This window comes from Myxocyprinus asiaticus, chromosome 26 (genome assembly GCF_019703515.2).
Source record: "Myxocyprinus asiaticus isolate MX2 ecotype Aquarium Trade chromosome 26, UBuf_Myxa_2, whole genome shotgun sequence".
Taxonomy (NCBI): domain Eukaryota; kingdom Metazoa; phylum Chordata; class Actinopteri; order Cypriniformes; family Catostomidae; genus Myxocyprinus; species Myxocyprinus asiaticus.
In genome coordinates this window covers 20,008,326-20,035,559 of record NC_059369.1, presented here as the reverse complement: position 1 = coordinate 20,035,559, position 27,234 = coordinate 20,008,326, and the positions used below count along the sequence as shown (strand labels likewise).

The 27,234-nt window shown below is 38.3% G+C and overlaps 2 protein-coding genes across 3 annotated transcripts in view; one reads left to right on the top strand and one right to left on the bottom strand.

Moving 5' to 3' along the window:
* mgat4c (mgat4 family member C) overlaps window positions 1–27,234 on the top strand; it is a 158,708-nt gene that overhangs the window by 107,663 nt on the left and 23,811 nt on the right. The gene's annotated exons all lie outside the window — the stretch shown is intronic.
* Window positions 15,338–15,835, bottom strand: eps8b (epidermal growth factor receptor pathway substrate 8b). Its single transcript, XM_051657258.1, has 2 exons — window positions 15,664–15,835; window positions 15,338–15,430 (listed from the first exon to the last, which is right to left on the bottom strand). Exons 1-2 carry the CDS (start codon window positions 15,814–15,816, stop codon window positions 15,353–15,355), a joined length of 231 nt encoding a protein of 76 aa, XP_051513218.1. The 5' UTR covers window positions 15,817–15,835; the 3' UTR covers window positions 15,338–15,352.

The window sequence follows — 27,234 nt, the reverse complement described above, 5'->3', positions numbered from 1 at the left end:
TTGGGAGTGCTTTTTCTAGGGTTTCGGGACTGTGCTGAAATCTAAACGAAAGTGACACATGTAGGCAGGGCGAAATGGAGAGATGCAGGATAGGGCTCTCCCAGCGAGAAGGGAACCTTTGAATAGGTAGACTGACAGGCACTATACTCGAAGGAGATGGAAAGTACATGTACCTCTTTGTGGCAGCTAGGGTCACGCGTAGAACGTTGCAGCTTTGGCAGAATTGCAGTGGTTAGATGTGACACATGGTCAAGCATTTTGTTGCACTTCCACGCCAAGAGCAAACACAGCTGCCACCTCGAGCAGACACTTATTCGTGGAAGCGCTGGGCCTTTATTCCCAATGTTTGATTTTATTTGGATGCCGTTTTGACTGAAAAACTAAATAGAACAACATAATTGTGATCACTTTTGTAAATATGTTTTACTACTTCATTCTCAAACAGGCATTGAGAATACACATTGCTTTCTAAATTAAAGCTGCACTCTGTATTTGTTTGTTTATGGTCCTGGCCAATATGGCTGTCATTTTGAACTTATACTGACATTTAGTGAGGTGGATTCTGCATCATGCAAAAGAAATAGACTATTCTTATTTGTTCTTACGTTCTCATGGACTCATTCAATGGCATCATCCACTGCCAAAGTTAAATTCCAATACTCAAGAATGCAAGTACAGAGAATGCATAAAATTACCCGGATGTGGTCTTGATCAGGCAGAAATATGAGGATGCATCAGATGGTGACTTTAGGCAAGAACCCATTTGAAGTCCCATAAGTCATAGCAGCACTACGGTGGCAGATGAAGGACATTTGTCATGTTCTCCTTCAAGAGATTCCTGCTGTAAATCTCATATTTGGTTATTGATGCCCACAGAGCAGTGTAATACAATCCCATTGCTTAATGCCACATAATCAGTTCTCCTCTGAGATTAATTACTGTGGATGTCATGATTAATTAAGCATGGACAGGAAGAATGGGTGTTTGGAAGCAACAATTCAAGGTCAATTATTTGAAATAATTGTGCAGAGGATGACCCAGTGATCATTAAAGAAGCACTGGGTGAAAAAAAAAAAAGAGTGACATTGTTGATACAACAATGCATTTTGCAGGTTTGGAACTGCATAAAATGCAAAAGAGAAAAACTTTATATAATGCTAAAGAAAAAAATAAATGAAAAATAAATAAAATGATGAATGTCATGGCATTTGATGCACAGGACTATCTGAATTTAATTAAGTGCACAACATCTTTGAGTGCTTAATTTTCTACTTAAAGGGTTATTGTACCATCATCATGGACTCACCATCATTCCAAACATGTAAAACCTTCTTTCTGCCATGGAATCCCAAAGGAGATGTTTAGATGAATGTCTGAGCTGCTTTCTTCAATAAAGTGAAAGTGGATAGGGACCAGGGAGTGTCAAGCTCCAAAAAGAACAAAACAGCATTATAAAAGTAGTCCTTATGACACGAACAGACTGAAATTTAAGTAATTAATTTAATCTTGTTTGAAAGCCATCGTCACCATTCACTTTCAGTGAGCCTTATTCATGATTTCTTGAATAAATTGTCATAAAAACTTTCTGACATAAATTCTTGTATTCATGAAAGTTTTCGTATTTTGCAAAATGTTTGTTTGTATGGACAAAATTTACACCTCCTGAACATGTACAAATCATGCGTCTAAGACATCTAGATGTTTTGTGTTCTTTCAAGGAAACTGCCATGACAGAATTTTGACTGAAGTGAAATTATGAACTAATGAAAAAAATAAAAATAATTTAATGAATATAAGTAACCTTAAATGTAACTTCTTTTTTTTTTTTTAACAGATACTTTATTGAAAATGGTTCTTTGATGCTTGTGTTTATTTCTTCAAATTATAGTTTATTCCCAACTCTACTTCATTTATTACAGAATATCTTGTTTTTCCAGCAGAAGTGCTTGGCATGGGGCAAAAAAACAGAAGTGCTTGGAATGGGGCAAAAAAGGTTGTGGAAGATACAGCCTGTGTTTGATTTTCTCAAAGGGAAAAAATGAGTACACTCTAACATGACTGGTTTGACAATTGTTTTATTTGATATGAGCTCTATAATTTAGGTTTCTCTAATTCAGTATAGGCATCAATAAATCATGTTCAGTTGATTATGCATGGTCTATGTTAATGCTGGTAAACCTATAAATAAACTGAGCCAGATATTGTTTATGGTGGTGGACCTCCTCCTGCCGGCATGAACTGGTACAATATACACTCAAGCTTCATGTCAAACCATATTCATTGGCCTCTTGGACTGAGTAATTCACGAAAGATTTTCATATGAAAACAAGAACATGTAATGACAGTAAGTTCCTCACTTCTGGTCCATTTTTTGTGGAATAGTGTGGAATATTTTCGAAAATTTTCTGGATGAGGCCTATTGTACATAAAGGAGCAGTTTGGACATTCTGCGTTAAATAAGTCATTTTATGTTACACAGAAGAAAGAAAGGCATACATGGTTCTAAACACATGAGTGTAAGTAAATTATGACAGAATTTTCATTTTTGGGTAAACTTTTCTTTTATTTAATGTTTATTAAAGCCGAGTTGGATGAATTATTGATAGAGGTGTGAAAGATTTTCCAGACATTGTTTGATTATTTCCTACATGAAGTACAAACTCTAGTCACCTTTGATGTTTGATGCTTCATTGTCTGTGGCGACTTCCACTAAAGATGCTATCTCTCAGGTCACTATGGAGACCGTCATCACACAAACATTGCCAGACCGGATAAAATACCGGCTCTCCGGCTACCATCCTTTAATGTGGTTGTTGTGGCTATAAAATACATATAAACATGTCATGAGGATTTACCACCTGTCTGGAGGGTTGCTTAATGTGTGCTCCACAAGATCCCAGGGCATCTCAACAGATGAAAGAGTTTAATATCTATTCCTGCTGTCTGTACCCTGCTATCATGCCATCGTCATTGTCACGTTGTCATCAGAGGCAACACGCATCGCACCATGGGTCATTGTCAACTGGTCATTCATCATCAGTAATGTGACTCATACAAACTGGACAGTGCCTGATCCCATCTGCCATCAACAAAGCTCTGCACGACAATTTATCTTCCCTTAGTCTCCAGCAATATAATTTTCCCCAGTCTGACAGCCCTCAAGCCTCCCGAATGCGATAATAAAGAATTGATTATATTTTTTATGGAGCACAGAAGGCTCAAATGTGTTTTTGTTCCTTCCCCTATCAACTGTAATGAAGAAGGAAAAAAAATACAGCACTGAGTTGATGAATGTGTGCAAGTGATTGGTGATTGTGCACCACACCCCCCCCCCCCCACCCCCAATAAAAAAAATTAAAAAAAAGAATAGTTGGCGGTTCATACGTTTAAATTACCTTTGAATACCATCAGTCTTCTTCCTTAAATATACTTAATGGCAGACACCAAATCAATTGGGTTATTGGGATAGTTCACCTGAAAATGAAAATTCTGTCATCATTTGATTATCCTCATTTTGTTTCAAACATGTATGACTTTGTTTCCTACAAGTAATACAAAAGAAGATGTTTTGAAGAATGGTCATGCTGCTTTCTTTTATACAATGAAAGTGAGAGGGAACCAGGGGTTTCAAAAAGGACAAAAAGCACCATAAAAGCATCATTAAAGTCTTCAAATACCATGATTGCTTTGTTTCAGGAAAAAAAATGATTTGTATTTTTAGAAATCTTGCTTAACAGCCATGGTCACCGTTTACTTTTATGGTATGGAAAAGAGCAGCTTGAATATTCTGCTATAAAGAACTTCTTTTGTGCTCTTTGGAAGAAAGGCATGCACGTTTTAAAAACACGAGGTTGAGTAAATGATGATAGAATTTAAATTTTTGGGTGTACTATTCCTAACTATGTGGAACAAAAGGATGGTGCCATTTTCACTCGCTCATCATTAAAAACAGAATGATGGAAACATATGGCCATCCATTTTTGCATTGTAGCATATAATGAATTGGATGTCTTGACTGAAAATGTTTTTTTTTCTTTGTATTATTTGTGGAAGGCCTCTCACGTATTGATGTAAGTTTTAATTTCCTGTTCTCCCCACGTTTGCCATTAGCATCGGAGACGATACAAGCGTTTAATGAAAAACACCCCCCGCCTCCACTGTCATGGCAGAATAATGAAGCACAAAGCACCAGGAAACTAATAAACCTCATATTTCTTTTGACATCAACATGAAATCATCTGAAATTTATACTTGCCAAAAAAATATTCTTGCAATAGCATCACCTCCATATCATATTTTTGAGTGATACGGCATAGCACAAAAGCAACAACACAATGAAGCACTGATGGTTCTGTATTATCCTTTAAATGAGCTTTATTTTATCTTAGTAAGGGACATTTTTTCAGACCTAATGAATAAGCTCTGACATCAACCACCACAATGGTTTAAAATGACATATCATCACTTATATCATTAGGGGTTAGATTTGAGGAGGTGGTGTGAATTATGATATTTTGCCATTTTGTCATAATCATCACACACAGGAGAAACTAGAACATTTGTCATCAAAGCCCGTTCCGTGAAAATCCATGAACCATATTTATAATGTATGCCTCTTCATTTTTAATAATCTGTCAGTCCTTGAGAACAAATTGTGAGATCTGATTTGGATGTAGTGAGGTGCAATACATTTATATAGACGGCTGTGACATGTTCTCAGATGAATTCTTTTTAATTTGGAAGTAGTCCTTCGTTCCAGTGCTGGCATTGTGCAGAATCAATAATCAGTGTATGCCAACTTGTTGAGTGATGTACTTTTTAAAGGTGATGTAAGTTTTTATGTTAAACACTTTCTCATATCCCAAATTAATATGCAGATTCCCCCAAAAATGTAAACATTGTGGCTCTGTTTGTTTGACTGGGGGGGGTGGGGTGTTTAGGAGACCTATTTCAAAACAATAATTTTTGCAGTTGCATTCGGTGGCAGTAGTGGCGCAGACATTACACACTTCACCTTAACATAACTGATTATGGCATGATTTAGAGAGACAATAATGCAGTTGTACATTGTCAAAGCAACTTAAATTAATGAGCATTCAATAAGCATGTTTACAAACCCTCATTATTATCTCACATTTATGTGGAAATATAGTTTACAGTGTCAATTGCAAATTCAATGTGAGAAAGCTGTGTGAAACATAAGGGGGAAGTTAAAAACTCAGCTATTTAAAAAACAAAAAAACAAAACAAAAAAACACTGGTATAAGATGGATTTTGCTGTCAGAGAGTTCTGATATTTACACAATTAGATTATGTTTTTGTGACAAAATGCAAATTCCTGGTGTGCCAAGATGCAATGGCTCAAAGCTCCCACTCAACATCTTTGCAATCTGGCAGGCTGTCCTGCTCAGGGAGCGCTTCTCTGAGCTGTTTAAATCTACCATGTCCTGTTTGGCCAAAAACTCATTATGGACTACCATCTGCATGTGATGAACAAAATCCAGATTCTCATCTCCTGGCTCCCTCTGCTAGTCCTTTGGGACAGGGAAAGAATTTATGCTGCCCAGCACTCCCCTGTCTCTTTTCACTGTGGTCTAAGATCTTTTGCACCGCAGATACGGCATCTTTACATTATGCATACTAAATCCTGATACAGCTGACACCATACATTACAAATTCTGTTCAGGTAAGGTTTTTAAAGAGCTCACGAGGAACATCCTGCAATCAATGGAGAAGACAATAAGGTGGATTCACACACACACACACACACACACACACACACAAATGATTAAAAAGAGATGTTTTTGTATATTTTCTATTGATCATAGGAGCAGTAACTCTTTTCAAATGATGTTCAAATAATTGAAAAGAGCATTATAATGTGAGAATATATCCAGATGTGTAGTAGTCAATTACACTTTTAGGTGCCTAGCACAATGGAGAACCGGTATCCATGGTAGTCTCTCCTCCACAATCTATTTCCCAGAACTGACCGTAAAGGATTGCGCCATGCAAATATTGGCCCTGTTATGCATACGTTATCATTTATTTCATAAAGTGACTTCTTGAAGGCTCAAGTCCAAAGATAACTTTTACTTCAGAATGAGTCAGACATGAATTTCCATTGGTCAGCTTTGGCAGTGTTCACCGATTGTGTAATCAAATTCTCTGCTTTTTGTCCTGTTGGTTGGTTGGGCTTAGCTGGTGGAACCCGTGGGATTGGAGCACAGAGAGGGATTGGAGGGGAGGATTCCCCTCAGCAGATAAGCAGGATTTGTGTCTGGGAAACTGGAGATTGTGGGCTTGTCTCACTGAGAATTACAACAGCCACTCAGTGCAGGCCTTGCTCGAACCTTTGTACAGATCTGTGGGATTTTGAGCACTGACACATTCCAGTGGTGTTATCACAGGCATTGGAAAGCATGTTTCTCATGTTATTCTTGATTTTCTTCTAGTAAAGACACAAGAAAAATGTCTGTTTGAAAATTCAGACTGTTGTTTGCATGGTCAGAACCAATGCACTTTTTACAGTAACTGTACAGAGTTTGTAGTCCTGAAAGCTGCAAAAGAATTTGCATTTTTAAGCCATGGGTTCTCTCTGGAACTTCCAGGGTTTTTAGAATATTTATTTTCGATTTGTGAGTAAAATAAGGTCTGTGGTTAATACACTTGTAGAGACTTTTATGTTTTGTTCTTAAGCTTACATTACACACATTTAGTCCTCAACGAAAGGATTTTAAAGTTTTGAAAACATAAATTGCTAACAAGGTGCTTCATATGAACTACAGCCATTGTTCCATTAATTACACATCTTACATTAATGTATCAAGAACATCTGTAACTTTAATCAGTTAGCTAGTAGTGTTCGCATTTTCAAAAATTGTTGTACTAAGTATGTTTTAAGCGTAAATTTATAGTTGTAGTTTCTTTCAAATTATTGTATGTGTGATTAATGGGACAAACGTTATAGTTCTTATCTAGCAACCTGTTTCCAATGTATGTTTTTAACGACCATGTGTAATTTATATGGACCCTTTGCACAGATTATGATTTTCCGCCTTATTTAGCTTAAATATTTTTATACATGATTTTTTATTTTTTATTTATACAATTGTAAAATGATAAAACTATTGTTTGTGTTAGGCTTTATTACCCTATCATTAATAAAGAAAGAAAAAATAGTCACCGCTGCTGTGATGGGTTTTTCAAATACAGCTGCTGAGGGAGTGACTGTGAATTTGGCACCTTTTTTCTTCTGACATCTGTAATTCATCTCTCTCTATATTTTTCCTCTTAGGAAGCTGCGAAAAATGTAGAATTGGATGCTTTCTTTTGCTATTGGAGCAAAAGGGGAGGCAAAAATAATATTTGCTGTAGTCTACCATTCACCGCTATAGTCATTTACCTCAATGTAGTTTACTTTCCCAAACCTGGAAATGTGAAAAGGATCCATTGTAGAACAAATCGTGAACATTTACATTTAGCAGATGCTTTTATCCAAAGTTTGAAGTAAAACATTTTCTTCATTAGTTTGTACAGTGCATCCGGAAAGTATTCACAGCGCTTCACTTTTTCCACATTTTGTTATGTTACAGCCTTATTCCAAAATGGATTAAATTCATTATTTTCCTCAAAATTCTACAAACAATACCCCATAATGACAATGTGAAAGAAGTTTGTTTGAAATCTTTGCAAATTTATTAAAAATAAAAAAACGAAAAAAATCACATGTACATAAGTATTCACAGCCTTTGCTCAATACTTTGTTGAAGCACCTTTGGCACCAATTACAGCCTCAAGTCTTTTTGAGTATGATGCTACAAGCTTGGCACACCTATTTTTGGGCAGTTTCTCCCATTCTTCTTTGCAGGACCTCTCAAGCTCCATCAGGTTGGATGGGGAGCGTCGGTGCACAGCCATTTTCAGATCTCTCCAGAGATGTTCAATCAGGTTCAAGTCTGGGCTCTGGCTGGGCCACTCAAGGACATTCACAGAGTTGTCCCATAGCCACTACTTTGTTATCTTGGCTGTGTGCTTAGGGTCATTGTCCTGTTGGAAGATGAACCTTCGCCCCAGTCTGAGGTCCAGAGCGCTCTGGAGCAGGTTTTCATCAAGGATGTCTCTGTACATTGCTGCATTCATCTTGCCCTCGATCCTGACTAGTCTCCCAGTTCCTGCCGCTGAAAAACATCCCCACAGCATGATGCTGCCACCACCATGCTTCACTGTAGGGATGGTATTGGCCAGGTGATGAGCGGTGCCTGGTTTCCTCCAGACATGTCGCTTGCCATTCAGGCCAAAGAGTTCAATCTTTGTTTCTCATAGTCTGAGAGTCCTTCAGGTGCCTTTTTGCAAACTCCAGGTGGGCTTTCATGTGCCTTTTACTGAGGAGTGGCTTCCGTCTGGCCACTCTACCATACATGCCTGATTGGTGGAGTGCTGCAGAGATGGTTGTTCTTCTGGAAGTTTCTCCTTTCTCCACAGAGAAATGCTGGAGCTCTGTCAGAGTGACCATCAGGTTCTTGGTCACCTCCCTGACTAAGGCCCTTCTCCCCCGATCGCTCAGTTTGGTCAGGCGGCCAGCTCTAGGAAGAGTCCTGGTGGTTCCAAACTTCTTCCATTTATGGATGATGGAGGCCACTGTGCTCATTGGGACCTTCAATGCTGTAGACATTTTTCTGTACCCTTCCCCAGATCTGTGCCTCGATACAATCCTGTCTCGGAGGTCTACAGACAATTCCTTGGACTTCATGGCTTGGTTTGTGCTCTGACATGCACTGTTAACTGTGGGACCTTAAATAGACAGGTGTGTGCCTTTCCAAATCATGTCCAATCAACTGAATTTACCACAGGTGGACTCCAATCAAGTTGTAGAAACATCTCAAGGATGATCAGTGGAAACAGGATGCACCTGAGCTCAATTTTGAGTGTCATGGCAAAGGCTGTGAATACTTATGTACATGTGATTTTTTTAAATTTTTAATAAATTTGCAAAGATTTCAAACAAACTTCTTTCACGTTGTCATTATGGGGTATTGTTTGTAGAATTTTGAGGAAAATAATGAATTTAATCCATTTTGGAATAAAGCTGTAACATAACAAAATGTGGAAAAAGTGAAGCGCTGTGAATACTTTCCGGATGCACTGTATAAAATATCTTTTTTATTTTTTATTAAAAACAATTACAGTAGGGGCCTGGGTAGCTCTGCGAGTATTGACGCTGACTACCACCCCTGGAGTCACAAGTTCGAATCCAGGGTGTGCTGAGTGACTCTAGCCAGGTCTCCTAAGCAACCGAATTGGCCCAGTTGCTAGGGAGGGTAGAATCACATGAGGTAACCTCCTCGTGGTCACGATTAGTGGTTTTCGCTCTCAATGGGGCGCATGGTAAGTTGTGCGTGGATCGTGGAGAATAGCATGAGCCTCCATGTGCGGTGTCTCCGCGGTGTCATGCACAACGAGCCACGTGATAAGATGCGTGGATTGACAGTCTCAGAAGCAGAGGCAACTGAGATTGTCCTTTGCCACCCGGATTGAGGTGAGTAGCTGCGCCACCACGAGAACCTACTAAGCAGTGGGAATTGGGCATTCCAAATTGGGGAGAAAAGGGGATAAAAAAACAATTACAGATGGTGATTGTTTAAAAACTTAAAACTCATTGGAAATTCCCGAGAGAACCAACAGTGAATTAGCCTTACGTGTTGGCCTACAAATTGACGTCACGACTGAACAGCTCTGTTTGGAAAACACGCAAATTGGCCACCGGTACTAGATTGGCAGTCTCTTGATATCCCCTAAACCAGCTCAACCGAGTTTGCTAAAGGTTTTTTTTTTATACATTGAGCAGAGTTGTCTTGAGGCAGAGAGGATGTGACAGGGTGCATTAACTTGATCTGTTTCTGTTCTTAAAGATTAAATGGCTATCCTTATGCATTAGCCTTGAGCTAAATGGCCATCAACCCTCTCAGATATTGTTCAGTCCTCACTGTCAGTGTCACACGCACTTGTGGGGTGTATGCCCAATACCTGCTCAAGGTTTGTTTTTCTATGGATTAAAAAAGAAACCGCTTTCCACACTGTAAATCGATCATGCCGTATAAGCGTTAAGACACTCTCAGATGCTGAGGGGGCAACTGGATCGATCCCTCTTTCTCCGTCTGGTGAAAACAGGGAGACACAAATCTAAATTGAAGTCCTGGGTCATTTTTAAAAGAGGAAAAGAAAATGAATCACTGCGGATGTCAGGGGGAACACAGAGATATAATTCAGTTATAAGTGTGGAATGACATTTGATTTAATCTGAACTATTAATGCCAAAGAGGTCAAGCCAAAAGAAAGGGCACTTGTCTAGTTAGTCGCAATTAGACTGTAAATCTCAAATGTCTGTAAGGCAGCGAAAATGTCATTTGAGGAATAACTGGCTAATAACATGGCTCCCCTCACCTCTGAGTAACTAGACAGCGCGGAGTGAATCTAAATCATGCAAGGCTAACAGTAGAGTCATTTAAGAAATTTGTTCGCCTTTTTGTCATGGTTGGATAAGAATTAGTGGGAGCACTCAGTGAGTTGGTACAGAGCGCTGAGCACCCACTAATCCTCCTGAACAAACACAGGGAATTAGGAAACTTGGCAAGGGCTTAAGGAGATGCTATATGCGCATTGTCATGTTGTTCCCTTTTCGCCTAATCATCCATGTCACTTCAGCTGTCTTAAAGTGGCAGATCGCTTATAACATCTGAGGATAGATTAAGATTTATGTTGTGGCTGATGTGCTGCAGCTAAATTACATTTCAATCGCACCCTGCAACCTAGAAGATGTTCTGATACGTACGCATTACATATGCGGTTCAATAGACTATTGATTACGCAGCCATATTTCAACCACTTGTGAATCTGATATGCCGTGAAAACTGCCACCCACATTAGATGGCTGAGAGAGGAGTTTTGTCCGCAGGCATCAGGTTCCATTAGGAACACTTTTAGTGCCATCTCAAAGAGCCCCCCATGCATGTTATTGTCTTCTATTTTAAGTGACTGAACTCTGGGTGGTGAGGAGAGTGAAATGAGAAGAAGTTTGCAATCGTCAAGTCTCCTGCAGAGCTGACAGCGTGGGTGTGAGTGATATAGCGCATTTAAAAAATAAAAATAAAAATATTTTCCCCCCACTGCATGCGCACACACTCAAACACCCCCCCCCCCCCAAATGCCAAGTCTGTCACAAGTTGTGGCAGTCCACTCCATCGGGGTGAAATGTCAAACTAATCATGACATTTTCACAACATGTTGTAGTTAGTTATAACTGAATGCAAACAAACAGATGATGTTAAAGTTTGGACTGTTTTTTTTCTCCCCTTATTTTAAAACAATGCTTGCTGAGGCTAACATTGATCATTTTGGCATTTTGATTGGAACAAACCTCTAACCCAACTGTAAGTATTAAACTTCGTCATGTAACATGACCCCATTTGTGCTATACTAGCACAAATAATACCTCAAATCATGTGGCTTGTAGAGGACGATTTGACAACCTTTCAAACGTAGCTGTGATTTCTGCAAAATAATTAAAAATGTACAGTACAATAATGTAATTATTACATTACATTATAGGACAAATTTTCCAGTAACAGATTGTTCTTCAAAGGCTTGGAATTATACAGTACTGTGCAAAAGTTTTAGGCACTTGTGAAAAATGTTGCATAGTGAGGATGTCTTCAAAAATTACATCATTAATAGTTTTAATTGATCAATTAATGTCATGCAAAGTCCTGTAAACATAAAAAAGCTAAGTCAATATTTGGTGTGACCACCTTTGCCTTAAAAACAACACCAATTCTCCTTGGTACAACTGGACACAGTTTTTCTTTGTTGTTGGCAGATAGGATGTTCCAAGCTTCTTGGAGAATTCGCCACAGATCTTCTATCTGTTTAGGCTGTCTCAATTGCTTCTGTCTCTTCATGTAATCACAGACTGACTCGATGCTCAGTTGGGGGCTCTGTGGGGGCCATGCCATTTGTTGCAGGGCTCTCTGTTCTTCTATTCTATTTTATTTGCAAAAGGAATATTTAGGAGTCTAAATATATTTCCTATTTACGCACTAATGATGAAGATATACAATAAATAACCATCTTAAGACAAATGTTTTTGTGAAACATCTTATCTTATGTGCCTAAGACACAGTACTGTATATTTCTCTATCTGTTACTACTGATGAGTGACTGGTCACATGACAACCTATCCAGGAACAGAGTGCCCATGAGCAAAGATAACAGCCTCCAGATTGCGTACTAATGGGAAATCCTGCTCTAGCCAAGCAAATTCCCTTGAAATGAATGGGAATTTGAATGGATTCCAGGTTAGCATTCCCAGAGCTTTCTCCAGGTATTTTAGAGCTCTCAGACTTACGATTTTTGCCTAGTAGACGATGAAACGGGCAAAAAAGAAATAATATATATATTTTTAAATCCCTTAGACGTATATAGAAAGGGGACCCAAGCCATATCTTTTTTTTTACTTTGACAAAGAAATAACCATCTAGCAACCACCCAGAACACTCTAGCAACCACCTAGCAATGCCCTGGTAACCACCCAAGACACCCTAGATTGCGATGCAGTTTGTACAGACAAGCACCACTCACATTATCTTCTTCTTATTCAATGAATCATGCACATGATTGGATGCTTGGCAGCAAAAGAGTCTCGCTTAGTCATCTGAGGGCTTTTTATTAACATTTTCTCTACTGGATGGTATTGTAAATGACTCTTCACCAAATGGTCAGATATTTAGAATTCTTCAATGATGCACTGAGTCTTTGTCAGTGGCCATTTAGTAGCCTGATTTTTGCATTTTGATTTAGTCGCAGCTCACAATGTTTTAGCTGCATGCTCAGATGCCTGCCATCCATCCATGTAGATTGCTGTGTAAATTGTATATTGATTTTTCTTTATATCCTATTTGAGATGCAAATGATTTGTTTTAGTCTTCTATTTTTGCATATTGTTTGTGTATTCCAAAAATCTTCATGACTACAACCCCTATTTGATCACACATAAAGAATATTCCCTTAAAAATGGTAAATTCTCTGGATGTGAATGACAATGGTTCCACTGCACTGGCCCCCTCTGTACTGCAAATCTCCAGTATCTTTCCTTTGATGTTCCTCTCTGTAAATTCCATCATTAGGCATTGATTCATGCCAAGAATTATAGTGACAATACGCAGCCACATCCACCCTCTCTTAGGCCTGGGAGGCATTTTGACAATGCATACAAAGGGAGAGATAGAGGTCACCCTCACTCATCCTGAAAACAGCACAATACACACTGATGCGTTCACAATCTATTCCAGAAATAAACCAACAAGACAAACTGAAAGCTGCAGTTATGTGCCCCCTGTGAGGGTAAGTAGCAAAGCTGTTAGTCAGTGAGTTGGTTAGTGATACAGCCTTATGCCTTTCAGAGGGTTGAAAGGGGGCTTTATAGACAACAGTGGGCAAGAGGGGCACCAGAAATTTGTTCTCTGAAACGCGATAGTACAATGAAGTCTAACTGCTGTGGCATCTTAAACCATCACTGTCCAAGTTAATGCATTTACACAGTTTATGTAAACCGGACTCAATTACATAAGTATTACATAGACACATACCCCATAATTCACCCTTGAGGTTGCTTACATACAGGGGTTAAATTGGGCCAGTATGGTCCGGAACGCCGTTCCAGCACCTTCGATTCCAAAAAGAAGGGGAAAAAATGCTTGTTTGTTTGTCAATCCATTCCATTTCTTGTGTTCTCCGATGCAATTTTTGTTTGATCCATTTAACATTCCGTCTCTATTTAGTGAGTGTACTTGTTCAAAAATACATTCTGCGTTTCGCTTCTGTATCGTGCCATGGTCCGATCTCTGTTTCATAGAAATTGCGTAATATGGAATCATCTGCTCACCCATTTCATAGATCCACTGATATGCATATAGCGATTTTGCTTAGTTTTGCTAAAAAGCTTTATACACAAAGGGGTTTTGAATCTGGAATGCGACATCATCATTTTAGGGTTCCCCCTCCTCCAAAATCACAGTGTAACCCCTGCTTACATATAATTTATTATTTATTTAGTTATTTATTTATTTTTATGTTTTTTTTTTGTTTGTTTTGTTTTTTTGTTTGTTTTTTTTATGACAAAAGCTATATTCAGACTGATAATGCACCAGATGGCAATAAAAAGCACAGATAGAAATCTCCTTTTCAGCTACAAAAGTGTTTGGACATTTAAGTGACACTTAAAAATGTATGAATGTCATTGCATTAGATAACAAAATATCAAACCAAGTTGCATCTATACAGAAAGACAGCACACACACATTTTTCAAGCAAAACACATTCCCAAAAAGATGTTTGTTAGGTTTAAAATGATTAAAAATATATAGATATACTTTTGAAAATGAAGACAAAAAGTGTTTGGACACTTTCTTTTTGTCAAATATTTGTGGAACATCCTTAATGTGAATTACACCTGTGGTTACTCTGTAAGGCCATCTGTGTGAACTTGATGGGAACTGCCTTCAAACACTCACGAAAATTGCCACGGGAGCAGTTGTTTAATAGTAATGACTAGAAAAGAAGTGAGATTAGTTACGAGAAAAGGTTTAACATAATTTGCAAATGTCAGTTTGTTTGACCTTGTTTCTGCATCTAATGTTATCTAATTCATACATTTGTTTGTGTGGCTTGGGTGTAATAATTTTTGGCACCACTCTGCATCATTTCACTTTTAGTTTATAATGAAGTATGAGGGAAAATTTGTGTGCACTGATCACCCATCACCCAAACATGAATAAACATGATCTGATTAGCATTAACGAAGTGTGAAGTATGGGCACACAGAAGTCTTGACAAATAAATAATGACACATTGTTCAGAACTTATAGGAAGCATTATTTAGCCCTATGAAGTATGTGATAATACTTATGCATTACAACGTACCATAATATCATATATTTATTATTTTTATTTTATTATGATTATTTTTAAGCAGGGACAGACGGTACTTGTTTCAAATGTTGGATTCATAGGACCTATTGCAAGTCAATGGCTGTAATCAAAATCACTTTCCTTACTATAAATGGTGGTTAAAGACTTCACTCCCAGTCCATTCATGTTCATCAGTTTAAGCACTAGTGTTAAGCACTACATTGTACAGGTCGTAAAGGAAATGGGCTGGACCGGGCTTCAGTAATGACCGGAGTTGTTTAGTCCATCTGTTCTGAATTCCTCTGGGTGCCTGTTGATTATAGAGTGAACAAGGGTATTGATGAAAATGTGATGAAATAAAGCCGAGTGATGACTTGATTGACTGTAATCATTCCCAGGTTGATTCGTCCAACTCCTGTTGCCGTCGCCTCATGATCTCCTGTAGTTCTGAGTCTCCGAGACTCCTCTGTGAGAAAGAGAGATTTGAGGAGGAAGACTATGACCCATATTGTGACTGTATTTGAATGTTTAATCTTGTTTTTCAATTGCACATATTCAGATTTAAATAATATAACTGAATATGCTCTAAGCATGCAAATATTTGCTCAATTCAACAATGGTATATTATATACAGTATTTGTTTGTGTAGTTAGTTGACATGTCCTGTGGTGTGACATACTATGGATGGATGTGACTGACCTCAATTTGGGCTTTCTGCACACTGATCTGATTGAAGACATGAGAGCCCTCGTCCCCACACGCGGTTCTTAGCTCATCCTTACTGAGAGAAAAGAGCTGAGCTCCATTCAGAATACCCAGACACTCCACCACCCTGGCACATGAAAAGAACATTCCATCATATTCTCTTTTAAAAATATTTTAACATTGGCATAGGGGGCTAAAGCAACTTACAGTAATATTACAACCTGGGGGTCAGTGCCAAGCTAAAGAGCACTCTAGTGATTGATAAGAAAAAATATTCCAGGTTCAATACAAGTTAAGCTCAATCAACAGCATTTGTGGCATAATGTTGATTACCAAAAAAGTTAATTTTGAACATAATAAATAAAGAAAATAATCTAGATTACAGTGAGGCCCTTACAATTGAAGTCAATGGGGCAGTCCGTAAATGTTAAAATACTCACTGGTTTAAAGTATAGTCACAAGTCGCAAACAATATGCATGTTAACATGATTTAGTGTGATAAAATCACTTACTTACCTTTTCTGTGTAAATTTTTTTCCAATTGTACAACTTTGTTGCCATGACGATGTAACACTGTAAACCTTAAAACCCTACAATGACTGTAAAGATGTAACCGTAAACTTTACAGCTAAAATAATACACAAGTTTTAATATAAGAATTAATGTAAGTGCCTTTATGAAATTATAAGCTTCAAATTTCTGCCTTTAAACCTTATAAATATTGACCCCTTTCACTTTCACTATAAGTGCCTCACTGTTACCTCGATTTCTGCTGTTTTTTCTTTTTCTTTTTAAGAAAAGGATGTACGATTCAAAATTATTTTTTTGTGGTAGTCAACAGTATGCCACAAATGATATTGATTGAGCTTAACTTGTATTGAACCCGGAATATTGCTGTAATAGTGATTGTTTTTTCATCCCTTGTTGGGTTGTAAATATTTAAGAAGATATTATTCAGTGATTGAGTGGAAGTGATTGGTGAATGAGTCTAACATTCCTTCTGATGTTACCTTTTTGTGTGAACTGTCCCTTAAAATGTTTTGATCGAAAAGTATGCTAGTGCTATCTTTCTTTAAAAAGAATTGCCAGTTGACTTGATATGTTGATATCTTATGGAAAGATTTTTTTTTGTTTTTTTTTTTTGTATAGCTTAAGTCTCTATATGTTTTTTTGGGTCACAGTATCATTTGAAATGTCATGTTACGTGTCACAGTTCACATGTCACTCACGGTCTGGTGAATCCCTTTGCAATAAGCCAAGCACGGACCTCAAAGGGCTGGGAATGAAACATGATGGGCACAGTGCTGCATGATCGCTCCACCCGAAAGTTACGAGCTGGAGGCTGGGCCTTACTGTCGGTTATCCTCTTCAACAGCTCATCATTCACGTCCTTCTGTTGGCTGCAGTCTAGAGAGATAGAAAGAAGAAAGAGATAGAGAGACAGAGACATAGCGAAAAAGATTGCCCAAGACAGAAGCAATGAACTCTTGTGGGAATCTGCAATCTGTGTACATAAGAGCACTCTGACACCAAATTAATTTCCCACTTCCCTGCATTTTCCCTGCTGCCCATTTCACAGCGAATACACAGAGAAGATAAGAAGTACGTACTGTCTTTTTCCTGGGAGGATTTATTAATATCCAAAACCTTCCCATGATTTACAGGGGCAGTGGAGGTACCTTTGTAAGGATTCACAGCCTATAGGGACAGAACAAAAATACAGGAAAAGAGAAATAGAAAAAAAAATAAATAAAAGAGTTTATGGCTTCCACGAAGAGTTAGAATCTATTTGAAGATTGCAAATGATAAAGCCGACTGGTGGGTGAACAAGTGAGGAGGTTTTTTCAGTATACTAACCTGACTGTTGAAGAGAGCAGCACGGTTGTACTGCTGCTCTCCTGGTTTGACCTCTTCTAGCACATTACAGGGCACGTTGCCTGACTGACCACTGTGGTTCTTTAGCAGCCACCACTGTTGTTGTTTTCCAAGACCTAGAGGCCACAATACATGGACTTTTTGAGACTTGTGTGTGGCATTAAATATTGAATAGTTCAGTCTAAAATGAAAATTCTACTATTTACTCACCCTCATGTTGTTCCAAACTCATATGACTTTCTTCTGTGGAAAGACAAGTCCAGAAGACTGGGCTGGTTGCTCTTTTCCATGCACTTACAATGAATCGAGAAGCTTTCAAGCCTCAAAAAAGATGCAGAAGCACCACAAAAGTATCATAAAAATGGTCCATATGACTTGTGTGCTATATTCCAAGGATTCTGAAGCCTTGTGACAGCTTAGAAATGAGTCTATCTGAAATTAGAAGGGGAGTATTAAACTAAAAGTAGCAACGCTACTGACTAAATTTTTCAGTAGCATGACCGTAATTAAGCTATTTTCACAGTAGTTTAGCTTTTCCAGTAAGCAGCTTGTTTTTACTACCAAAGAGTAGTGCCACAAAAAATACATTTGTCACATTGTATTGCAAACACAGCAGTACAGCCAAGGGAGTAATCAAAACATGTTCACTTAAACCATCCTCTCTTTCTTGTAATGCTGGGAAAACCAAATTGGTTTAAGTAAATCGGTTCTTTCGGACAGTTAATGTTATTGAACCAGTTAAAATAAACTATTCCCTTATATTTAGCTTTGGAAATTTCAATTCATTTTAGGGAGATGGTTCTTTTCGAAGTGAACATGTTAACATAAATGATATACTGATTCACTTGAGCCCGTGCAGCCTTAAAGGGACTTTGCCTTCTTTTTTTAAATCAAAATATTTAGTGTATTGCTGCTGTTTATTACTATTTTTCAATTCAGTTATATAAAATAGGGTGTTTTCTAGTTTATTAGTGAATTTTATGTATCAATTTGTTTAATTTAATAGTGTCCCCTATTTGTTTAACCCTTATGAAAACTAACAATGGTTTTACTATAGTATTATTGTAGTAACCATGACTGTAGTAACCATGTTTTTTTGGTTAGTTCACCCAAAAATTAAAATTCTCTCATCATTTACTCACCCACATGTCATCCCAGATGTGTATGACTTTCTGTCTTCTGCTGAACACAAACAAAGATTTTTAGAAGAATATCTCAGGTCTGTAGGTCCATACAATGCAGGTGAATAGTGATCAGACCTTTGTAGCTCCAAAAATCACATAAAGGAAACGATAAAAGTAATCGATATGACTCCAGTAGTTTAATCCATATCTTCAGAAGCAACTTAATAGATGTGGGTGAGAAAGATAACAAAATTTAAGTCTCTTTTTTTCCTCAAAATCTTCACTTTCACTTTTACATCTGAAAGTCACATGTGTTGCCTGTTTAGTTTCACTTTCACATTTGAAAGTGAATGTGAAAGTAGAGATTTATAGTAAAAAAGGACTTAAATATTATTGTTTCTCACCCACACCTATCATATCACTTCTGAAGATATAGATTTAACCACTAGAGACATATGTATTACGTTTATGTTTGCTTTGTTATTTTTGGAGCTACAAAGTTCTGGCCACCATTCACTTGCATTATATGGACCTACAGAGCTGAGATATTCTTCTAAAAATCTTCATGCAAAGTCATGCACATCTGGGGTGGTATGAGGGTGAGAAAATGATGAGAGAATTTACATTTTTGGGTGAACTATCCCTTAAAGTGAAAAACTACTTAAATTTCGGCCTGTTTTTCACACGAAGTTATAATTTGACTTAGAATGTAGTGCGCTACTCATATAAATCACTTTTATGATACTTTTATAGTCCTTTCGCATCCTTTTTGAAGCTTGAAAGCTTCAGTCACCATTCATTGTAATTGCATGGAGTGACTTCCAGCTTTCTCCACAATTTGTTCCATGGAAGAAAGAAAGTCATACAGGTTTGGAAGAAGAATGAGGGTGAGTAAATGATGACAGAAGTTTGATTTTTGGGTGAACTATTCCATTAATACATGTTCCACATACACTATTTTGCCAAAAGTATTCGCTCACCCATCCAAATAATTGAATTCAGGTGTTCCAATCACTTCCATGGCCACAGGTGTATAAAATGAAGCACCTAGGCATGCAGACTGCTTCTACAAACATTTGTGAAAGAATGGGCTGCTCTCAGGAGCTCAGTGAATTCCAGCGTGGTACTGTGATAGGATGCCACCTGTGCAGTCCAGTCGTGAAGTTTCCTCGCTACTAAATATTCCACAGTCAACTGTCAGTGGTATTATAACAAAGTAGAAGCGATTGGGAATGACAGCAACTCAGCCACGAAGTGGTAGGCCACATAAAATGACAGAGCGGGGTCAGCGGATGCTGAGGCGCATAGTGCGCAGAGGTCGCCAACTTTCTGCAGAGTCAGTCGCTACAGACCTCCAAAGTTCATGTGGCCTTCAGATTAGCTCAAGAACAGTGCGTAGAGAGCTTCATGGAATGCAGCTGCATCCAAGCCATACATCACCAAGTGCAATGCAAAGCGTCGGATGCAGTGGTGTAAAGCACGCCGCCACTGGACTCTAGAGCAGTGGAGACACGTTCTCTGGAGTGACGAATCACGCTTCTCCATCTGGCAATCTGATGGACGAGTCTGGGTTTGGCGGTTGCCAGGAGAACGGTACTTGTCTGACTGCATTGTGCCAACTGTGAAGTTTGGTGGAGGGGGGATTATGGTGTGGGGTTGTTTTTCAGGAGCTGGGCTTGGCCCCTTAGTTCCAGTGAAAGGAACTCTGAATGCTTCAGCATACCAAGAGATTTTGGACAATTCCATGCTCCCAACTTTGTGGGAACAGTTTGGGGATGGCCCCTTCCTGTTCCAACATGACTGCGCACCAGTGCACAAAGCAAGGTCCATAAAGACATGGATGAGCGAGTTTGGTGTGGAAGAACTTGACTGGCCTGCACAGAGTCCTGACCTCAACCCGATAGAGCACCTTTGGGATGAATTTGAGCGAAGACTGCGAGCCAGGCCTTCTCGTCCAACATCAGTGTCTGACCTCACAAATGCGCTTCTGGAAGAATGGTCAAAAATTCCCATAAACACACTCCTAAACCTTGTGGAAAGCCTTCCCAGAAGAGTTGAAGCTGTTATAGCTGCAAAGGGTGGGCTGACGTCATATTAAACCCTATGGATTAAGAATGGGATGTCACTTAAGTTCATATGCATCTAAAGGCAGGTGAGGTAATACTTTTGGCAATATAGTGTATGTGTGGAACAACTTTGACAGTATCTGCATTTCCTCCCATGAATCCTGACAAATCTGTTCTTTTGAAAAGATGTGACTTTTCCTCTTTTATTCAGCATGTTGTTTAATTTTAACTAAAATATGTTTCATTGTAGTACAGGCATTCTATCACACTGTCCCAATGATGCATTGTACCATTGGGATCCTAGTATTAAATCCCAGTGATACCAGGCTCAGGCTGGGTATGTCTAGAAAAACGATTATCCATGTTTCAGGATGGATTAGCCAATTGGGGGCAATCCCTCTTGATCACTTCAGTAGTTCTCATGTAAATAGAGTGCCTGGGGGCTGGAGGCTCTTCTGAGGGAAACGGCAGAGATCTCAAAGTGACAGGTTGAAAAAAAGACTTCCTACATGCTAGACTTCTAGTAGAGCATGGTACTAGCAAGTCCAAGGCAATGGGCTTGATTCCCAGGGGATGCACATACTATTTAAATGTATGCCTTTAATGCACAGTAAGTTTCTGTGTGTTTAAATAATGTTTTCAGCCTATTTCCCTTAGGTTTCCCACAAACTTTCGACCATCAGGATATTTCTTTACCATTTATGTTCAAACATCAGCCTAGAAAGCCTTCATGACCTTAAGCTCTACATAAGAGCGGTAGTCGTGTTCTCTCTCCTGCTACTGTACCTCCCACATTGTGTACCTCAGACCTACTCTGCCCCGTGCCCCATCCTCCTACTCCACCTCCTCTCTAAGGGTCATCCATACCTCTAGCACCTCACCCTGCTGCACAGAGAGTTCGTTGGCATTGTGCACCACAAAGTGATAACGGATCCTGACATGGTTGAGGTCGCTGTTAGACCTGTGTGGTAGAAATAGCAAAATGGCACAATACTTTGAAGGTCATTCAAAGTAATAAAAATGTATGTCTGTGTGCTAGAGAATTCTTGGTGGGGCTACAGCTGACTGCCATTTAGATTTCCCACACCTTTCGACCAATGAATTTCCATGACTTTTTCAGTTGTTTGACTTGTTAGTGTTTTACAAAATCATTTTTATAGTGATTGCACTTACAAAGAACAATGTCTAAGTGATTAAATGTTTTAGAGCTGAGTACAACTAGAAAATTACATATTCACTATAGGAATTACCAAGAGTTTTCAGTTTATTTTCAATTCATTCTGGCATTTCCAGCTTTTCCATGACTGTGGGAAACCTGGCCATTACATAGTCAACACTTGACAGTATTTTGGGAAGCTTGCCTGGAATCCAGCAGACTAAACAAATCTGCCTAGCAGCCAGTCCAAGAATAAACAACTTATAACCCAATAAGTCAGCATAAACAAATCACTTTTAAAAACAGGTAGAAAGTCCTTAGTGATTTTTCTGTGATTAAACCAAACTATTATAACTATTTAAAGTTGATATTACTGGGCCTAATATGAACTTCATAAACATCATATACAGTAAAGCTAAATGTATTTGGTCTGATATAGACATCTATATGGAAATGTATAGATGTTCAGGTTGATAAGTGTATAGTGATTTGGACTGTAATGTATTGTTCCTTGCCTTGTGAACTTACACAACCACTCAAAAGCTTGGACACACGAGACTGAATTTATGTTTCTTACGATCTTATAAACCTTTTAATCTAAGGTTTTTACCTAAATGCTTGAATTTAATTTTGTAGACAAATATCAACTGTGCCTACTTGTGAATTTCTTTACACTGCATGTTTTAAATGTATGAGCTGGAACAAATAGTGTTGGAAAAGCAGCATAAATGGAAACTCCTACAATACTTTATAAAATGCATTCAAGGTGTATACCTCATGAATTTGGTTAAAAAATGTCAAGAGCTGTTATCTAGACAAAGGGTTTAAACAAGCTAAAATAGAAGATGATTTTGAATGGTTTAACATTTTGTTTACTTCACAATTCCCATGCTTCCATTTGTCTTATTTAATAGTTTTGATGAACTCACTGTTATTCTAAAATGTGTGAAGTGGTAATAACAAAGCATAAATAGGTGTGTCCAAACATTTAACTTCTGGTAGTGGACTACATGGCAAAAAAAAAAAAAAAAAAAAGAAAGAAAGAAAAAAACAAGCTCTAAACCTCTCAAGAACTCTACATGAGAAACACAGACATGCAGAACTGGTCTACTATAACAAACAACTTACGACTCAAGCATCCTTAATCAGAAGAGCCTGCGGTTGGTTTTTTGCAAGTGCGCCGTAAGCCGCTGCACCCTACGCCTAGGTGGAAAGTATCTCTGCGTGCTGCAGCCTGCACATGCAGTGTAGCTCATGCATATTTCAGTGGGCCTGCACATAGCATGGAGAACTTTAATCTGAACGTACTGGTCCCCATGCATCATTAATGTGCTCGCCTATCTCCCTCCTCCCCGTCCAGTGGTGGAGCAGTGAGGATAACCGCAGTGGCCCAGTGTCCAACCTGTGCCAAGGCCTACTTTCTTGAAGCCCATAAATAAATAAACATGCTGAATGCTGAAATCTACCACTCCACAACATGCAGATTTGTTTTCACCCTCAATCGCAGTTTGTTTTACACGCTCCTGATAACCGACCATATATTTTAACAGTCTCATAATTGTAGCCATTGTCACTCTTGAACAAACTGTGTAAGTAAAAATGTCACCATTAATATGGCAATAAAATGTAAATTAAAAAAAACAGCACTCATCTGGAGCAACAAAAATTTGCTTAAAGGGGAAGTTCACCCAGAAATTAAAAATCATAATTTACAAGTCAAGTCAAATAATTTGCATGACTTTCTTTTTTTCTGTGGAACATAAATTGTTTGTATGGAAAAATGAAAGTAAATGATAACTGAGACTAACATTTTGTCTAAACATGTCCTTTTGTGTTTCACTAAAGAAAAAAGTCAGATGGGTTTGGGTCAATTTGAGGGTGAGTACATGTAAATGATGAGTATGGTGAAATGATGAGTAAATGAACACAGAATTTCATATCTGCAGTGTACTGTCTTTGTAAAACTTTTTGAATATTGAATGCAAAACCTACAACATGGAGTGCCTTTTGGCACAACGTTTTTCATACGGTAGATTTCTGAAGCATTAAAAAAGTCTCAGAACAGTTCACATCACAGCCCAAAGAGACAGTAACCTTTCTCAATCCTTACTTGTCGACCTGTGATAGTATAATAATGTTGGAAGATGTTATCAGTCCCAAAGCTTTTCGTGGGAGGACCCAGTTTTCACCTACTGTACAGCTGAATAACACAAACATGATGACACCATGCTTCTAGAACATGGTCTGCTGTTTATATCAGTAAAGTGTTCAGTTTATTCTGCAGGCTCAGTGTAATCCTTTGCCACTAGCATCTACTCCCACAATGCTATGTTCATCTTGCTGTAAATCATTGCCTGAATGCCAAACATATGAATCCAATTTCACATTTAAAATTGGTTTAAAAAGTTTTAATGCATACTGCAACTATCTGCGAGTGTTACATGATCAAAATGTGTTATTGCAAGTAATTTACCTCATTTTGTATGGGTTATAGCATGTTGCAGTACTTTTGTAGAACATTTCTTTAAGATAAAAGAGTGATTTGTTGTACTCTTGTAAACAAAATCTATTTCATGTTGCTTTTATGGCATCAGACAAATGAAGAATGGTGTTTACCACTTTTGGTAAACCGTTTTTCTTGTACAACATACGCAATTGTTAAAATGGCATCTTATTAGCAGCATTGAGCAGGCATTTTACATAAGATTAATTGCATTTTTGAGAGCACTTTTTCTTCATTACTATTCTGGCGTGCAAATGGATTCACTGGAACCATAATGCATATTCATTTTCAGGATGCTTGGAAATTGTGGGAAATTAGCCAAAGGTGGATCTGGGCTGATGTGAGGGTACAAGCAGAATCAGTAATACAGGAACTCTGCTGATGCTTCCTGAAGTCTGGGTGTCCTTAATTTCCATCTTGAAGTACAGTATGGTGGTCTTTCTTTGCCTCAAGATGGAGCTTATGCAGGCTGTTATTCTGTGATATTTAAAGGGGATGTATCATGGAAAACAGGATTTTCGTTGCTCTTTTGAAATAGGAGTTTAATGCTCTATATATAATCTAATCCGCCCACACCATTTATGAAATCTAATCTATATAAAAGGTTATTCATAAATCATCATGGTTATAACATCACAATCATGAGCACATTAATATATTACTGTCCTGTTTACATATCAACTTCTATATTCAACAAATTGGTCTGCCCTAATGTCCTACAATGTGAACTATGCTGCATTTGACATACAAAGATGTTAGCCAATCATAACAGAGATAATTTATGGGCATACACTGATCAGCCACAATATTAAAACCACCTGGCTAATATTGTGTAGGTATACCTCGTGGCGCCAAAACAGCGCCAACCCCTATTCTTCTCACCACAATTGTACAGAGCGGTTATCTGAGTTACCATACACTTTGTCAGTTTGGACCAGTCTGGCCATTCTCTCTCATCAACAAGGTGTTTCCATCTGCAGAACTGCCACTCATTGGATGTTTTTGTTTTTGACACCATTCTGAGAAAATTCTAGAGACTGTTGTGCATGAAAATCCCAGAAGATCAGCAGTTACAGAAATACTCAAACCAGTCCGTCTGGCAGCAACAATCATCCATGCAATTATCTAATCTGCTAATCGTGTGGCAGCAGTGCAGTGCATAAAATCATGCAGATATGGGTCAGGAGCTTCAGTTAATGTTCACATCAATCATCGAATGGGGAAAAATGTGATCTCAGTGATTTGGACCATGGCATGATTGTTGGTGCTAGATGGGCTGGTTTGAGTATTTCTGTAACTTCTGATCTCCTGGGATTTTCATGAAAAACAGTCTCTAGAATTTACTCCGAATGGTGCCAAAAACAAAAAACATCCAGTGAGCAGCAGGTCTGTGGATGGAAATGCCTTGTTGATGAGAGAGGTCAACAGAGAATGGCCAGACTGGTCCGAACTGACAAAGTGTATGGTAACTCAGATAACTGCCCTGTACATTTGTGGTGAGAAGAATAATGGTTGGTGTTGTTTTTGGCAGCACGAGGGGGACCTACTCAGTATTAGGCAGGTGGTTTTGAAAGGCTATTATGGATACTGTACCTTTACAACTTTTGAATTCTTAGAAGAATTCAATTCAGGAAGAATGTGGAAAATGTAACACTAAATTATGACCATTTTTGCACTTTAAACCTTTAAACCTTATTATTAAGTGAACATCAGGGAAAAGATAAAATGCTACCAAGGTGTAGAATATAGAAGCTTTAACAATTTGTACATATATCTGTTTACAAAAGTACAGACAAAATCTAGGTAGAAAGACAGAGGAAGAATTGTTTAAAACAGAGAAAAAGTGTATGAGTGTGTGTTGAATGCATTAGAGTGTCTAAATACAGATCAATGGCAGGTTTATCTCCACCTTCCAAATCCTTTATGTTATCTTCAATAATGAAAGAGCCTTGGCTTTTACTGCTATCTGATTCTGTTGTGCTCACAATAGCAGCAGCCTTTGTTCTTCTATTCCACCATTAGAGAAGGAGAGCAAGTTCTGAAAGGCTGTAAGACTGTGCACCAAAGTGGTTCTTAGAGGAACCAGGGAACATGTGCTGTGTGTGCTAAACATCAGAAGAATGCCAAATGTGAACTTTTCCCGTGGTTTGAAACTCCACTGAAAGTTTACCTTTGTTGAATAAAAAAAGTTTTGTGTTTTATATTACCTCAAGCGTGCTAGGGGACTTCAAAGTCGACAGAAATACTTGCAGCTAAATGCACAGGCAGCAGCCACAGTAGCAGTTTTATTCTTAAATGTTTATTTATTCATTTACTTTATAAAAAAATCTCACAGACAACATGTCCTCTTTGACCTCTCCTCATTTAGTATGTTAGCAATCAGTTATGGGGCAACAATACATGCATATTTGCATAATATTGTTTGCATGCCAGCATGGTGCCTTGTTTTGTGATAGAAGGTTAGATTTCTGTTTCTACTTACTCTTCTGGTTAGATTTGTTACTTGCTAATGCACAAGCTGTCCTTTCTTGTAAATATGTTAGGATAGTACTAAAACTTGGGATACATTTATGCTGTGGCCCAAAATTGACTCTGGCTCAGACTAACAATTAAAACTGGTCCTGGTTCGTAATGGCCATGACGTTTTATGTAAGGTTGTGATGCGACACTGTTCATTTTTAACGTGTGATTGGGGAATTAATTGGTAAGTGGCTGAACTCTCGTGTGGAAATCAGAAAGTTATTCCATACTGCTTCAAGCATAAATGTCAGTGAGCAGAGTTGTGCTCGTTAATTAGGACTGATTGCATTACAAATGGCTTAGAGCCTCATTTGACTTTAT